Source organism: Nycticebus coucang, chromosome 17 (assembly GCF_027406575.1).
Source record: "Nycticebus coucang isolate mNycCou1 chromosome 17, mNycCou1.pri, whole genome shotgun sequence".
Lineage (NCBI taxonomy): Eukaryota > Metazoa > Chordata > Mammalia > Primates > Lorisidae > Nycticebus > Nycticebus coucang.
This window is the reverse complement of record NC_069796.1, coordinates 72,577,793-72,595,271: the sequence shown is the minus strand read 5'-3', so window position 1 is coordinate 72,595,271 and position 17,479 is coordinate 72,577,793. Positions and strand designations below refer to the sequence as shown.

Sequence of the window (17,479 nt, the reverse complement as noted above, 5' to 3'; positions counted from 1 at the left end):
TGAGCTCTTTCTGAATTGCTTTACCCCCTTCTGTAGAAGATAATTTTGAGCCTTTCTGAAGCTGCATTGATTTTATTGGCAGATGGCCCCAGGATAGCGTCTCACCTTCACCGTGGAGGTTTCACTTGTTTAATGGGCTTCTGAAAAGTTACAAGCGAGAGCAGGTATACACAAGCCACATCCACTTGAGCTACGGCCCTGCCTGCTGAATTCTCACCCCTGGGTAGCTGTAGCCGCTGACACAGTCCCTTCCTGCCCTACCTCCAAAGGCTCACATTTCTTCAGTAGAACAGAATGGGCCCCATAAGAGTGATGCCATGTATCTTAGTAAAAGAGAGGCATTCAGTCCATGGCATAAAAAGTCTTAGGGTTAGGGATACGGGGGATACAGAGAAGTGTTCAGTGGATTCTTTCCTCATTGATCAAGGTGAACATTTAAGGGGTATAGATTAGGGAGTGGCTTCAACTTCTAGACTTTTCTCCTCCTTCCCTCCCCTCCCCGCAGACCCACCTCAACTTTTTTCCTGCATGTCCTCAGCCCCATGTATAGGTTTCCAGATATCTTAGACTATTTGGCCAGGGAGAGTCAGATCACAGCCTAGATTATCCCAAAGATCATCGGGCTTGCTCACTGCCAATTATCCCTTCTAACATCTCCTCTATGTTGATCTAAAAACATCTCCTGTCCCCAGAGTTTCATTACTGTGTTATCCTGGGCTCCATGAGTGCCAGAATTCAGAAAGGAGGATGGGAGGAGTAGCTCTTGGAGATGGCACAGAGCCTTTTTCTGGACTAAATTCATTTTCCTGAGGTGGTGTATCCTCTCAGGCCACGTTGAAACTCTGCTCAGAAAAACCGAATTGTCTCTCTACTTAGCCTCACTTCCCAGTATAACTGTTCACCCTACACTTCAGCTCAGCTCACTAAGCATTTCTCAGTTGAAGGCTCTGTCTAGGGCTCCCAAGAACACAAGCCAGTTCTAGGGGCATTGGTTCTCAAGCATGCATCCCCCCAGGGAGGTGAAGGTGGATGGACAGAGGAAGGCAGCCACAGCTTTTTGCATAATCCCCAGGAACAAACTGAGCTTTAGGGAAAAAAAAAAAAATTCCCATAAATTGAGTTATTCTCAATCATCCATGAACCAGACAATAGCACAGAAGTATGGTTGTTTCTTATGTTTGTTTATTTTTTTACCCATTCAACAAAGATTTTTTTAAGCTATGCATCAGGCCTCATGGCCAGTAAAAGCCACTGCCCATGTGCAGCTGATACTGTAGTGAAAGAACCAGCATAAAGGACCACATTGCCTTATAAGCTCGACCTACACTCAGCATACAGAAAAAGCAACGAGCAACCTCTCCAGAGCCAAACTTACTTTTACCTGTACCCAGACGGCTAATTAGCCTTTAGCTTTTTGGTAGAGTGGAATTGAACAGAGCCCTGGGACAGTTACGGAGTTGAAAGGCCCACATTGGTGGATGGTCTGCCATTATCTGGGAGCTTTCTTTGTCAAGAAAGGTAAGAGGACTTGGAAAAGAGATTGACTCAATCACAGACACACCCCCCTCCCTCCCGACAATGACAGAAATGGGCCCAAGTGGTAACTGAAAATATAAATTAAAAAAAACATGTTAGAAGCACACATTCCTGCAGCCTCTTAATGTTTGTTAATTATCGCCTAAGTAGATCTTCACCTATGGAGTATCATGCCTCTGAACCTAGGCTAGCAGGCCACAGATGAGGAGGCAAATGAGGGTGCCCAGGTCAGCAATTAATCACGAAGCAGGCCAAGTGCACACACTTCATTTCAGAACAATTCCATAAACGCTCCCTCTGCCCCGCCACCTCCCCCTCGCTCACAGGGTTTCATCTCCTAATTGCAAAAGCTTTTTGGCATGGGAATGTCTTTGTGAAGAAGGGAGGACTCAATTTGGGCCATCTCTAAAGAAGACACGGGAACAAGGACGCTTCTCCAATTAATCAGTAAATGCCTGGCTCTTGTGTTCAGGCCAAAGGATCTATTTACATAAAACTACTTCTCGAGATGAATTTGTCTCCCCTCCTCTCCCTGCCTTCCCCTAGTCCAGCCAGCATCAGACATGCTACTGGATTTCAGATTGACAGTGTCAGCTACGACAATCAAATTAGGGATGAAAGCCTTAGATGGCTGCCAAGGGAGAGGGACGGAGGGGAAAGAGGGGCTGGGAGCAGTATGTCAGCCTCCGAGGAGGATGGATTGTATAGAAATGGGCTCCCTTTCTCAAATCCCACTGGGCAGACACATAGCTTCAAACAAAGGGGGGAAAAAGAACACACCAGTCTCCATCTCTTTGAAGCATGTGAATAACCTCCTATCTCAACCAAGATTGATAAATTAAAACAAACCATGCTATTGGGCCTAAAAATTGGCAAGGGACTATCTCAGATCCATAATTAGATCCTTACAATCAAATGCTTTTCAGCATCAGATTTCTACACACAAAGTGAAGACACCAATATCACAGTTTACCCCCGAAGCGTGCATGATGAGGTACATGTGAACTCTGGAGTCTGACACCTATCAATGGGACCCGCCAATGTTACCTGGACCACTAAGTGATACAGGAAGGCTGGACTAGAACAGAGGGCATAATTGGGCTGGTAATGAGAGCTCCTCAATCCTGTCTAATGTGACTAACTGCCTGTGATAGTCCCAGGGATTAGTGAGCTGTTGAGAAGCTCAGCCTCTATACCATTTGCTGGAGATGATCAGTCAATTACGATGCTATTTCATGAACACAAAGAGCCTTAGTTGGAGTTGCATGTGCTAATTAAAAAAGTATTGGTTAACCCTGCCAGCCCTGGAAGAGTGGTGGATTGGAAAGATTCAGGTGGAATCCTGTGGCTGGAAGGAGATGCTCTGCTCACAGAAATAATGGAGGAATGGATGGACTATTTCAAGCCATGGCTTGCTTTGCTGGATCCAGGGCTTTCGGTCTTGACTGGATCCCCTCTACATGTCCTGTTGGTAGACCCAGACCCAAAAGCAGCCCTTCATTAGGCTCTTTTTAATTTTTTTGATATGCTTATGTTCTTTATTTTTTAATTTTTTATTTCTGATTAATATGAAGGTAAATATGATTAGGTTATATTGTTTGCATTTCTAAGGTAAAGTTCAAGTTGTAGTTGAGCCCCTCATTATACACTTACATTGTGCACGTTAGGTGACAACTCACCAATCCTTGCTCGAGCCCAGGAGTTTGAGGTTGCTGCGAACTAGGCTAAGGCCAGGACACTCTGGTCCGGGCAACAGAGTGAGAATCTGTCTCAAAAAAAAAAAAAAGAAAAAGAAAACTCACCAATCCTTTCCCTCTCCCTTACTCTCCTCCCCCCAAAGTGAATATACTTGTGTTTTTCTCTCACGTGGCCATATAGTTGTTTTTCTGTTGGTTTCAAATTAGTATTGAGTATATTAGATGCTTGCTTTTTCATTCTTGTGGCACTTTACTAAGAAGAATGTGGTTGACCTCCATCCAGGTAAATATAAAAGATGTAAAGTCTCCATCTTCACCTTTTCATGGCTGAATAGTACTTCATTGTATATATATACCACAGTTTGTTAATCCATCAGTGGATTGATGGGACACTTGGGTTGCTTCCACATCTTGGCAATTGTGAATTGAGCTGCAAAAGACATTCTAGTGCAGATGTCACATCAGGCTCCTTTAGATCGGCTGTAACGTGTGAAGACCTTTCCCCTCTCTTGACAATGAGAGGCCACATAACTACAGCGTCTGCTCCTAGCCCTGGTTCTAGAACCACAGTATTCAATACAGTAGGCACTAGCCATGTGTGGCTGTTGAGCTCTTGGAATGTGGCCAGTCCAACTTGAGATATAAGTAAAATATGCATCAGAATTGAAGACTTGGTGTGAAAAAAAGAATGTGAAAAGGAAACATCTCATTAATAAATTTTTATATTGATTACATGTTGATATGGTGATATTTTAGATATATGGAGTTAAATAAAATACTTTATTAAAGTTAATTTCAACTGTTTCTTTTTTATTGCTTTTCATATGGCTAATGGAAAATTTTAAATTGCATTCTTGGCCATGAAACAGCACTATTCTAGAATTAGCAGACCTACCCTGGAGGGGTGACAGTCTCTGCACCCTCTCTGATCACAAGCGTAAGCCTTCAGGTCAGTTTCATCCCAGCGCTGAAGTGTCCTGTTGTCCAGCACAGAGAGCTATATTGTTTTGATTTTTTTGGAAATTAATCCAGATAGGCCCTGCATTCCCCCCCCCAACTCACTTGCTGACTACTCCTGTCATCCACACGCAGCCCAACATATTCATTTACTTTACCTGCTTAACCCTGGAGCACTTAAGTTTGTGATCTTTAGAACATCTGCTCAGAAAGAGACAAAGATGCTTCCTCCTGGGTGACGAATCGTAGAACTCACCAGTAATGCGGACCATCTGCGGCTCTCGGTATCAGCGTGCAGCCTCACGTGTGCTTCCTTCAGAAAGCTCTCTGGGAACAAGAGCCTTAGGTCCATTGTGCATGAGCCACAGAACTCCTTCCATCCCAGCCCGAGACACACGTCTTAGCCCTGCTGCTCAGTCCTAATTTCTCCCAGATTTCAGGCCTCCTAGAAACCTGCAGAGAATCACTTGTCTGTGAAGCTCTATCAGAGTGTCCTAAGCTCAGCAGCTGCAATCTCTCTGCACATTGGGGAGAATCCAGGAGCAGCTTGCTTCATTTTCTTCTACCACGTCTGTGGCGCCCAGGGCAGGGTATAACCATCCAGGGACTCTTACCTTCTAGGTCAGCCTTGCCTGGGCTGAGTGGCTTTCTAACACACAGATGAGTTGTTGTCACTCTCTCTGGGTCAGCCTTCCCCTGTGACTCTCTTTCCCATAGGCATTTTGACCAACATCATCAGTCACATACCTGAGACATAAGGGGGCCTTTGCGTCTGGGATCCCAGTTCCCTAAAATCTGACCTAAACACTTAAGAAACTAAGGATGTCATGTTGTTAACATCATGCTATAAAATGAAGATAGTAATTTCAATTTACATACTGCATTATATAATAGGAAGCACTTGTCCATTGTCTGTGGTGCCTATTCCAATTTTATAGAAGTACAGTTTGAGGCTCAGAGAATTGAACTGATGTCCTTAAAGGCACACAGCCTATTAAATAGCAGAACTGGAAGATGAATTTCACTCCTAATCTGATGCACTAATCGTTCAACCCATACTTCTCAAACTTGTTCAGAATTTAGGCTCTAGAGTCCACGCTCAGGGTTTCTGATAGATTAGGTCTGGGATGGGTCCCAGGAATCTGCATTAATTTTTTTATTATGGAAATTTTCACACATGTGAAAAAGCAGAACACAGATAAGTGAACCTCCTTTGTACTCAGCACCCAGCTCCACTAAGTATCAACTCGTGGCCAATCTTGTTTCATCTATACCTTTACAGACCTCCTTCTCTTCTGTGTTATTTATTTTGAAGCAAAATCTAGACATCATCATTTTATCTTTTGCTATTTCAGTATATATCTGTCAAAGATAAAGACATAAATGAAAGGAAACATAATCACAATACTATTCCCACTTTAATTTGTAAAAAATTAACAGGAATCTATTTTTTTCCAAAGCCCCATCAGTAAATTCTGATCAAATTGACCGCAAACCCTATGCTGTCTTGATTTTTCTCGAACTGTCTATTTTGAAGTACAAAACCACCGTACCTGATGAGATAAGCCTGCATCTCCTGCAAGTCCTCAAAATTCGGAGTGGTGTGTTTCCTTTTTCCTCCTCAAAATCTAAAAACAAACTAAAACCTTTTGCTCAGTGGTTGGGAGCAGTCCACAGTGTGAGGTTAGTTAGATGTAGCTTTTCTTCTTGCTGAAAATGAAAAGAAAGACAAAAAGCAGTAAAACTACTACGCTCACTTTTTGAAGTACCTAGATGTTTATGTTTATATGGGTAAGAGGGTCTATTTCTTTGTGTCTGGAGTAAATGAGAATGTAAGCTCCAAGACAGAAACTTGGGACTGTTCGCTTCTATATCTTAACTCTTAAAGAGCATAACATATAGCCCACCCTGACATTTAATTGGCCAATATTAAACATCTAAATGGTATAACTGAGGACTTTTTTAATTGTAATATTTGAAATCTATATACAGGGTGTCCATAAAGTTCACGTGCGATTTTCTAAGTTAAACCACTTTAAATTGCACATGAACTTTATATCCACGCTGTATTTGTTCTTCAACCCTGTTTTTTGACATGCAATTCCTAAAACCCTTAGAATCTCCAAAGTGAGGTTTTTGTATACATTTTTTAAATTTCAAATTAATATGAAAATACAGATCTTTAGATTACGTTGTTCTCACTTCCAACTGAGGACTTTTCTAATGAGCTTGTCAGAGAGAGCAGAATAGAAGGACCTCTTATTGATATTTTTCATTCAGTAACTTTTTAAGATCAAAGGAGCAAGCAAAGTAAACTTCTTCTGTGATGAAATATTCAGAAACAGAACAGGAGCAGCAGGAAATAACTGGGGTTGGGGGGCTTGTTTTTTGTCCCACACTGATACTTTGATTCACTGGATCCCTAGGATAGGCGGCAGTTCTTGCAGGAAATTATTCAGTTACTCCATTGTAAACCCCCTCGGACAAAGGATGCCATTGACTAGACACCCAGCTGGAGGTCCCAGGGCTTCTTAGCTGGGACATAAGCTTGGGGCTCATTTGATTTTGACAGTGACCCAAATGCAAACATATAATCTTGCTTATTAAGATAAATTGCCTGCAAAAGAGATGTACCTATTAAGATAAATCCTCCCTGAAGTCCACATTGCAAGATCCCCAGGGAACAATTTTTCCTGTGTGTGTGTCCCTCCTGCTGTATAAAATAAGGTAAGCAAAATAGCATCTTTCCCTTCTAGTTCCTAGAGCAGAGAGATACTACATATTAGGAGTTGAGGTTCAGGAGTTGGAGCAAAAAAAGCTCAGCTTTATATAGGATGGTAGTATTGAGAATAAAAGAAATTTTAGATTCATGGATTATCTGTAAGAAATTTTTAAATCCCTAAAAGAATTTTGATTGAGACCCACTACATCAATGAGCAGTTTTCCTCCTACTAGGAAGAAAATGTGAAAGTAATTTTAATATATATTCAGGCAAAAGAGAATCAGAATGGTAATCTACCACCCTGATCTCAAAATCCAACATTGGTTCCAAATAGAAATACTTTTTAGATCACCCCAAGTTTCAGTTTAATCAAGAGTTGATGGATTTTTTTTTTTTTTCTAATGTTGCTGAAAAGGCACCATGATTGGTCTCAGTGTAGAGAGACTAGACAAAGAAGTACGAACCTCGTCAGCTGGCAGCTTGGGTCATTCAAGTTTTCCGAGGTGACTTAGATTCCTGTGGACCTCCTGATCCTGGGTCCTGAGAGTGATGTTTTTAATCTGCTGAGAACTTGCTGACTCAAGAGAACTATCCTTAAAGCCTCATGAATGCTTTGACTTGGGTCCCCTTTGCTGGTGTTGGCTCCTGTTCCCTGCCTCTGTGGACTTCACTGCTAAATGTCTCACAGCTGGGAACCTCTTCGGCAGTCTGCTCTTGGGTTGCCAGAGTCACCTCACTGGGCGTGACAGAGGGCAGGCAGAGCCTGGGAATTTGCTTTTTTCTTGGGAGATCCCTACGTGAGAACTGCCTGATACAGGGCTACAAAGCCCAGCTTCCCTTCTTAGAGACAGGAGCTCCCCATGGTATGGGGCTAATTGACTTTACCCAAATGCACTTCATTCCCCTTCATGAAGCCATCCCACTTCCACCCCTTGCTGGTCCCTGGTGGGAGCACGTCACTGATCAAGCCCTTGGCTTTAGTGACTGCTTCTCAGAGACCCCATTGTAAGACAGACCTTTTTCCTGAATCAGCCCTCCTGTTTCATCCAAAAGAATTTAGAATCAAATATGGGTAATACTGTCTAGATGATAGATTAGGAAAACTTTAATCCTTCCATCAGATTTTACAGAAAGAGTACGGCAACATTTATGTGTTTTATTCCTTGCAGAGTTAAAGGTGTGTGCCCTGAGGGGGCTGATATAGGACTTTGTCAGCGATTTAAATCTAGTGCTAAGTAGAGGAAAACTGTAAGAAGTAAATGCAGCCATTCATTGAATGCTCATTGTTCCAGATGTTATACAAAGTTTTTTGACTTGTTCATTTCACTTATTCCTCCCATTCTCAACAATTAACTGATGAAGTTGGTAAAATCAATAGCCCTACTATAAAGATGAAGAAACTGAGGCGTGGAGCATTTTAGTAATTTTACACGATCATCCAGCTCATGGGTTGCTCTACCCACATCACAAACAGGAATTCCCCAAGCTTCAGCTGAGCTGCCAAGCCACCTTTTTGTAACTTCATGATAATTTGGGATTGACGTCTAGGATCAAATCCCCTCCACAAAATGCCATTTAATTCATATAAGACTTCCCGATAGGGTGAATGTGACAAGACAAGTGCATTGTCCCCACCAGAGCAAAGAGGAAGACATTTTCCTGTCCCCTGTCTTGCAGGGGTAGGGGTGAAGGTGGGGACTGTCATTCCCTGCTCCGCTGAGAATAAAGCACGCCTGACATTGCAGGGAGAGCCCAGGAAGCATTTCAAAAGCTCCACTGGATCTAGACAGCCTTTCAATCCATTTATCAAAGTGTCTGCAGTTCCCGTTTCAAGGTAGATGAAGCAATAATAAATTTGCGAAGAAAGTTAATCTGTGTCCAAAGCATTTTAGTAAATTAAAAAGGGGGGAGGGTGGCGGCTGGAAGGGGGATATATTGGTTCTTGCCAACTCCTATTTGACTTACTGTCTCCTTAATAAGTCCTCTTTGGTCTTGTGTTTTTGGATGGAATAATCAGTCAGTTAATCATTTTCCAGAAGCTGGAAAATGCACTTTAGCTAATACAGTTCTTCTTTTCTTTCAGATGCCTAATTATTTAGAAAGACATCCCTATCCTTAGTCCCACTTCTCAAGCAAGAAAGCCTTTCCCATCAGCCATCTTCCTTTATTTCCCCTGAAAAACCCAACACACCTCCCACCCTCAACCCTACTCCAAACTCATACTTTTCTTCTAATTTTTTTTTTAAAAGGTCCCCTTCTCTGGTCACTTCTGAGCATCTCTTCCCTCTTTACCCTGAGCTACTTCCCTCATAAAGGGGGAGGCACTAATAACCCCAATAAGCAATTGGCCGGAACTAGGCTCTTGGGTATTATGGATAGATTTTGCTATTTTTATTTAAGTGTCAGTGGGAAATGGTGGCTCTTGTCTCTCTCAAGGATAGTGCTTCACAATAGCTCCATGCTCTGGCATCACGCTGAGATAAACACACTATTAGGAGCCCTCACAAAGGCGCTGCAATAATTGTGAAGGGACGGCTACCGAAAATGAAGCACCCAGCCCTGAACCCTCCTCCATGCCCCATCAGTAACACCATTAAAGCTGTCAGTTCGTCAGCCCACTGGAGGTATTTATGAAATCAATATACAATCCTGCAGATGGATGGCAGTGGTATTGTTAGCCGGAGAAGAGAGGCTCAATGGAAAATAAAATTAATAAAATTTACAAGCAGATTGTCATGGGGAACAGATAAATTCCCTACAATCTACTGTTTTGCTCAATTGGGGCAGGAGAAAAGCAGTGACAGGAATGTGGGAAGAAAGTCGTGCTTTTAAAATGAGCCCCTTATAGTAAGAAGGAAGGCTGGGTATATTTGCAGCAAGAAAATAGCAGAAAGCAAAGCGCTGCCCCACTCAAGCACAAGATGTTGCCTGTGTGGGAGGTCTCCCAGCAACACAGCCAGATTTTCCCATTTAAATATCGCTCTCCTCTTATCGCAAACCAGAGCTTTTGTACAATTTGCTACTCTTTCCAGTGTGTTTGGGGATGGTGTCTACTCAGAAAGGGCGGTGCATGCCTGGAAGGAATGCCCTTTCATCCAGCTTCCAGCTGTGGAAGCTCTAATCCCCTCCCCCATGTCCTTCCTCTGCCCCTGAGTGTGGTCATCAGCCATTTGCCAAAAAGTTCCACTGGAGAGAGATCAGAGAGATAGCACGCACACCTGGGAGGGGCAGGCACAGGTGAAGACCAGCCTTCCCTGGGCAAAAAAGACTAGGCCCATTGTGGCTGCTGGAGACTTGGGTGCGGCCCAGATGCCTGGTGGAAATTGTATTAGTCGGATGACAGGACCTGGGCCCCTTGCTCTGGAGGCTGATGGAGAGCAGCCAAGTGCCCTTGGTGACACCGCCTGACCTCTGCTGTCATCGTGGGCTTTGTTCAGTGCCCCGACTCCAGGCTGGAGCCCCGCTCATTGAATCAGGCCTGGCCAGAGGAGCCTGCGACAGGGCTCATTGTACATTTAAATTTACTTACATCAGTTGCAGACAGAGGAAACAGGATTTGAGATGAGGAGCACCCTGTTATTCAGCCCCAGAAGCCACCGATGCTCACACCTGCACCCTACCCAAACTCAGAGCCTTGTTTTAATTTAGGACCTGAATGAGACTCCAGAAAAGCCTCGAGTGTTAGGAGTTTTAGCCAACTGCTCAGAATACAAAGCTTGTCTCGGTGGAGAGAGCGGAAAAGTACTTCTTTTCTGCTTTTTGTTTTCCTTCCTGGCCCCTTGCAAAAGGTTCATTTTGGCTGCCTGGGTTTTAGTGGAAGGATGTTGTCATATACAGCTTTTGATTGGGTGTTCTGGGAAAGTCACTATGGGAGCGTCCACAGTGTGTAAGGCAACTCAGCGAGGACCCGTTTACCCCAGGACCAGCAAGTTCTCTTTATAGGACCTGGTAGCAAGGAAACAGCTGGACAAGCGTCCCCAAAAAGTACAGGCAGGGAAATTCAAACTATCATTTCTTTAAATGGTAAATAAGTAAGTAATGCCCATCCAACAATTTGGGATCATATAGCTATTCACACAACTGGATGATAGATGCCTGTTAAAAAATATTGGCATTGGTGTACTGTTAATGACAGGGACAGATGTTTTCAATATAGGAAGCAAAAATATAGGTTATAATAGACTACATATTATGAAACCATATTAGTGAAACTTCTGTATATTACTCCTAATTGGTAGCAGTGGTTAAGTCTGAGTGCTTAATATTTGAGGATTTTACTGTGTGTTCTTTTCAAGGTAATGAATATGTACATTTACATATATAACATACATATTTAACTTGTATATCTGAAGAAAGCAAAAAGAGCCGACTGTGTCCCTAACCCCATCCCTTCGGGCTCCCTTCCTCCATGCCACGTCCTCAGAGGTGTTCTACCACCGTGGGTGAGGCATGGCCTGTGTGTCTGGCAGGGCCACTTTGCTCATTCTGCAGGCTTGATGGGTCTTTACAGATTGATAACTTGCTGAGACCCAAGTGGGCTTGAGGTCTGAATGAAAACAAATACATATGTTTTGTCTAGCAAAAGTAAAACCGGAAAACAAAAAACAAAAAGCCTGCTTTCATTCTTGGAGAGGAAATTAAAGCTTTGGGGATGCTTGGTTCCTAGGACAGGACTTAGGTTTGAGCCAGCTGTGGGATCTGATACTCTATCCTTTATTTTCCTCAAAGCCCCACATTGGTGCTGCTTAATGCTGAGTGAGGTGCCGGCGGGATCCCTATTTTGGTGGGTTTGTTGTAACGCAATTTGAATTCATCGTGCCTGTCACTAAGAAGATCCAGGAGGCTCCCAGGGGTCTCTGGGTCTCTAGAATAAGCAGAATAAGCTGAAGCGGTCATCCCCCATCAGAAAATCAGAATGGCCAAGCTGTGTTCCATTTCCAGGTGACAAAGGCCTGCAGTCCTGAGCAGCAAAGGACAGCCTAGAGAGATGGGAGATTGAGTGGTGTTGACCCTGCCTGGTGGAGGAATGCCCTGTGTGTGGTTGGGGGGAGGCAAGTGGGGGTCTCTGGGAGGTGGGAATTGGGCTGCAGTGTGCGCAACAAACAATCCAGTGTCTTGGCTCCTGGCCTGGAGGTGCGAGACCACCCACAGAGCCCGCCCTGGAGGCGAGCTACTCCCGCCTGGTAACCATTTCAGAAAGGCCATCACTTGAGGAACAATGTGAATGCTTGCTGCAGCCTGGGGCCTGAGACTCAACAGTGCCCCAAACACTTTGATGGCAGAGGAAGCCTCCCAGAGGTTTTGTTATCATAATGAGATGCAGATCAAGCTTCAGGCTAGCTGGTCTCTAACGCAGTGTGCCTCTTCTCTTCTTGTTTAGAGATCTGAGTGAAAACCAGATCCAGGGGATTCCGAGGAAGGCGTTTCGTGGCATCACCGATGTAAAGAACCTGTAAGTGCTGTTTTCATTGCTTCCCTGCAGATGTGGCTCACTCGGGCTCTCTGTGACCAGAGGGGCATGAGGGATGGGGCAGGAGGGCTATGCTGAAGTGGTTTCCAGGGAACCCACGCTAGATGCCATGGCAGCATCACAGGACCCTGTTCTTCCCTGGTTCTCCATCCCCACATGTGAGCATTGGAGACCCAGTACTCACTGGGTCAGAGCCTGGGTGTAGAGGTGCAAGTCACCTTTTCCTGGCATCATCCTCATTTTCTGTCAAATGGGGATGATAGCTTTGTTGGGGACATTGTGTGCAACTGACAAAATGTTAAAAAAAAAAAAAACCCTTAGTGCCTTATACATAGTAAGTATTCAATAAATCAGACCCATGATGATGGGGATAAAGATGTCACTGTTAGCAACAGGACCTCCATCAGCTCCTAAGAGACGTCTGGGATTAGTATTCCAGAAACTCAGACACAGCCAGACCCATTTCACTGCACTAGGTGTGTTTTGCTTGCTTTGTACTTCTTATTTTGAAATAATTTTGGATTCACAGGAAGTTTCAAAAAACAGTAGACAGGTCCATGTACCAGTTTCCCCCAATGGGCACATCTTGCATAACTACAGCGCAGCGTCAGTGCCAGGAAACTGACATCTGCACCGGTACAGTTTGCAGATCAGACTCTGCAGACTGCACAGTTTTGTGTGAGCTGGGGCGTGGGCGGCTCTCTGCAGATTTTATCACATGTTAGATTCATATACCCATCACGACAGTCAAGAGGCAGAACTGTTCCATCACTACATTCGTGAACTTGCCAGATAACCATGATCATTTCCTACCCAGCATCCACCATTTGCTCCTTATCAGTGAGTGACTCCTGGGCCCTTACTGTCACAAGGACTGTGCCTTGTATTTTCTACCCAAACAAGTGCTGGTAGCGGCAGAACGAGCTTTTGGAGAGGAGTCCAGAAGAAGGTCTGGGTTGGCTGAGCAAGCCCTCTGCCTGGCAGCCTCCACAGCCCCAGATTCGATTTGAGAAGTCTGAAAGGAGGCTTTTTTTTTTTTCAAACTACATGTCACTTTTCCCTATAATGAATGCAGGGGTTTTAGTTTACTGGCATACCAAAGAAGCTAGTGATGGCTTCCAGATGTAGGAGATCTGCCCCCTTCCTCTCCCCCCCACTCCCCCACTTCTGCCCCTGTGGCCTTAGCGGAAAGCTTTTGGTGTTTAACATGCAAAGCACACAGAGGGCAGAGGCATCTCTGATGGGCACGGAGAACAGGGAGGCAGAGAGGACTTTGCAAGAGGCTAGAAGACAAGGAGGCTTCTTCCTCTGGAGTGTCTGTGCCAGAGCAGGAGTAGGTGGGCCGGAGCAGCTGCAACCACACACAGTGTGAGTTCCTTCGAAGGACAGGTGTAGACCTCACCCAGGAAATAACTTCCTGACTCTGTATATCTCCCCACAAAAGCAAGATGTGGAAAAACAAACTTTCAAAACTACCAAGTAAGTAATGATAATAAGGTAATAAATCTCTTACATTGAGCTGGCACTTCTGACATTTCAGAGTGCTTTTCCAGCATTTTGTTCCTTGGATTCTAAGAATTCAAGACTATGCATATAAACCAAAAACAACGGATTGTCTTGATTTCTATCCTAGAATGTCAGGGCATGAGAAAATGGAGACCCAGAGAGGGCCAGTGACTGATTCAAGGTCAACCAGCTTCCTGATGATTGAGCCCAAAATGAACATTTTCCATACTTAAAGTGATATATCTGTTCAATCTCATGACGCTAATTTTAAATGAATCAGTTAACAAAAATAACATGTTATGATGTACAAGCAGGGCTGTATAATGACCAGCTACTTTTTAGTGCTAGGATTACAGGCATGTGCCTCCACGCCTGGCCCCAGCTACATTTTTGATTCTTAAGAAAGTGATTAATGATGGTTCTCAATACTTGCTGGGGTTTCTTGAATTTGGTTTTGGTTTTGGTTCACTTTTCCTGGCAATATCCCTAATTACTCAAAGGCCTCAGGAGTTAAAAGTCTCAAGATTCTGCAAAGCCGGATTCCTAAGTCATTCCAGCATCTACTGTGAGACCCAACCTCTCTTGCTCTCAGCCAAGGACCTTCTCTTTTGTTTATACGTAGTACTAGCACGTGGTTCTGGGGGGAGGAAGGGAGGGGAGCAAACTCAATGTCTAAAGGATGAACGTACCCCAGAAACCTAAGGGGATGAGTACTTTACTCTTCTTATCAGTTCAGTCAGCAGGTGCTTGTGTGGCAGAGCCTCTGAGGCTGCCCAAGTATAATTCATGTTCTCCATTGGTTTACAGGGTAACTGGGGACAAGAAACATGGGCATCCCGGAGAATGTTTAACAAAAGACCCATCAACACCAAAGCTGGCAAATGTGTATAGTGTGGGGCTGTCAGAACTCAGAGGAGAAAGACGGCTTCAGGCAGTGTAGCCTAGCTGTTACAAACATGGCTTTGAGCTCTGATAGAATTACAGGTGAATTCCATATGTTCTAGGTGCCGAGTCTGTGACCTTAGCTTAGGTAAATTACTTGGCACTTCTGAGCCTAGGTTTCCACCGTGTAAAATTAGGTCAATAATTGGATTTCCTTTCTAGGGTTTTTGTGAATAAAAATTAATAAAATAGTTCGTATGAGTGCCTTTGTACTACGCTTGAGCCACGGAAGGTATTTAGAAAGTTTTAGCTACTGTGGCTGCTGCACTCCTTCGTTGTTATATTGGTAAAGACTTTAGCTGGCCTGAAAGTTAATGAGAATTAACAGAGTAAATCAGATAAACAGTGTGTAAGGTGTGGAGGCAGAGCTGTATATAAAGGTTGCATTTCAGGGGACACAAGCAGAGACACCTCATGGGAATGGCAGGATTCCGAAGTGGACTGGAAGGAGATAAGGTTTGGTAGAGACCAGTCGGGGGGAAACGCTGCCCAAAAGGACAGTGGACTTCAGACGGAGGTACTAGGAAGGTGGGTGGATGGCCTGTGACCTGAGAGAGGTCACGATGAGGACACTTATTCAGGAAGAGGGAGCTGAGGATGGGAGGAGGTGGTGGAAGGAGGGGCCCGCAGCAGGACAGGAGGCTGTAGTCTCATGTGCAGGGTTAGACTCACACTTGGGAGGTAGCAGGAGGAGTCCAGAGCAAGTGGTCACTTGAGACAAAGTCAATGGATCTTGATGATGGACGAGTTATATTAGAGGCCAGATTTCCAAGTCCAAATAGAGAATGAGGACAAATTCTCATAGTCCTCCACTCATACATTCATCAAGACCTTTTTTCAAGTTCCTACCCAAAGCAAATTGTAGGGGGAGCCCATAGCGTCAGATGTATAGGACTGAGAGCTGTACCTTCTTGGAGCTTCTACTTCATAGAAATGGGAGGATCACGAGGAAGAGCTGTGCATGAAAAGTAGAGAGATGGCAAGTGTTCCACGGACAGACACTGTGCATAGAGCATCTTGTCTGTCTTAGAACACCAGTGAATCTGACATCCTTTCCTGTTCCAGCTGCTTGAGGGACTTCGATTAAGCTATGCTCCATCTCTGTAGCTTTCATGGTTTCATCAGAGGGACTAAATAATCTTACAACCCTAAGAGAAAAATGTCATGTGGGTAATTAGAGATATAGGACCGAAGCTAAGGAGCAAATTCCTGGAGGGAAGGTGTCTGGGCAGAGATGGTAATGAAGTTGTACATTTAAATATGCATCAGTCTATGGAAAATAGGAGGCACTTTGCAGAAATTAAATGTGTACGAAACCTGATAAGGAAACACTCCTCCTTCTACCGGACCTCAATCTCCCGCATGGAGATTGTCTACCTTGTGAATGATAAATAGCAAGTTGTTAAATCTCAGAGATGCACATCCTTGTCATCAGTGTGTGAGAACTGCCCCCAGACCTTCTCTATTATGTGTATGAGCTCAAGGAATCTCACACAACTCTACTACTACTATAAGAAAAATAGGAGTAGAAGGTAAATTATTGGATTATCAAGCTTCAAAATAAATGCAATGTGAAATGACAACCAATGAGGCCATTCTGTGATGCCATAAGCTTTATTAAAAGGAGAAAATCATGATCTTTTTTTTTTTCTAAAAATAATTTTGTTATTTTGACATTGATTTTCTTGGCTTGTCCTGACATTCCCCTTCAAGAAGGAAGAGACTGTCAGACTCCTGTCTTCCATGTGATAAAATTAAGTTTCTATCAATGTGTTTAATTTGGTAAAAGTCAGCAGACAAAATTAGGCTTAGGTCGCCACACCTAGCTTACCATCAGGCACACACCCGACCATCTTCTTAGACGCCAGCCATACACACGTCTGTCTACCCCAGTTCCTCCTCACACAGCGGTGCCTGCAGCAGGAGCAATGAAAAAGTCACCCAAGAGGCTACTAGAAGGCGGAGTCCCTGTTCCCCTAAGCAAGTAGGGAAATGTGCCACTTCTGGTGAGCTAAGAGAAAGGAAGCAGGCGGCTGTGGCTGAGCCCTGTGGAGCTGAGGAGCCACTACTGTGATGCTCTCGATGAAGGGACTTGGCGCCCTGTCCCCTGAGACAGCAGAAATTGCTAATTGCTTCCTGCTTCTCCAGAGATGTGAAAGAAAGTAATTATCTGGGGATACCGCTGTGCTGATACTGAAAGCTGGTTTTATGGGCTGACCTCACTCTTCACTGCCTGCCTAGAAGGGCAAGAGGTGCTATATTTAAAGAAAGACAGGTAGTTAAATGGACAAACTGATCTGGAGGAAGAGACCCTCAGAGAGACTGACCAGTAGAGAGACCAACGTTTTCTACCGCTATGAAACGCCTACTGTATGCAAATACCGCAGTAGGTAAATGACAAGACAGTGAAAAAGAGTGAGAAGGTGAGAAAGACAAAGAAATCATAATCAGGAAGACACAGAGACAGGACCAAAAGAAATGAACTGGGGAAAAAAGAGAGATGACAATCCACAATCCAAACAAGCATGATAAGAAAAAGACAGAAAGCGGTATAGATTGTTTTTAAAAACCGTCCCCTTGCCCTGTCTTTCTCAGCAGTTGTGTTTTCCTCTGTTTCTCAGTTTCTATTTGCGAGGACTCTGTAGGACA

General features: G+C 44.1%; 1 protein-coding gene across 1 annotated transcript in view; it reads left to right on the top strand.

The window, feature by feature from the left end:
• The window catches only part of SLIT3 (slit guidance ligand 3), a 677,992-nt gene that overhangs the window by 440,909 nt on the left and 219,604 nt on the right, over positions 1–17,479 (top strand). The window contains exon 5 of the mRNA XM_053566757.1: positions 12,293–12,364. Within this exon, the coding sequence (XP_053422732.1) occupies positions 12,293–12,364 (72 nt within the window). The remainder of the gene's footprint in view (positions 1–12,292; positions 12,365–17,479) is intronic.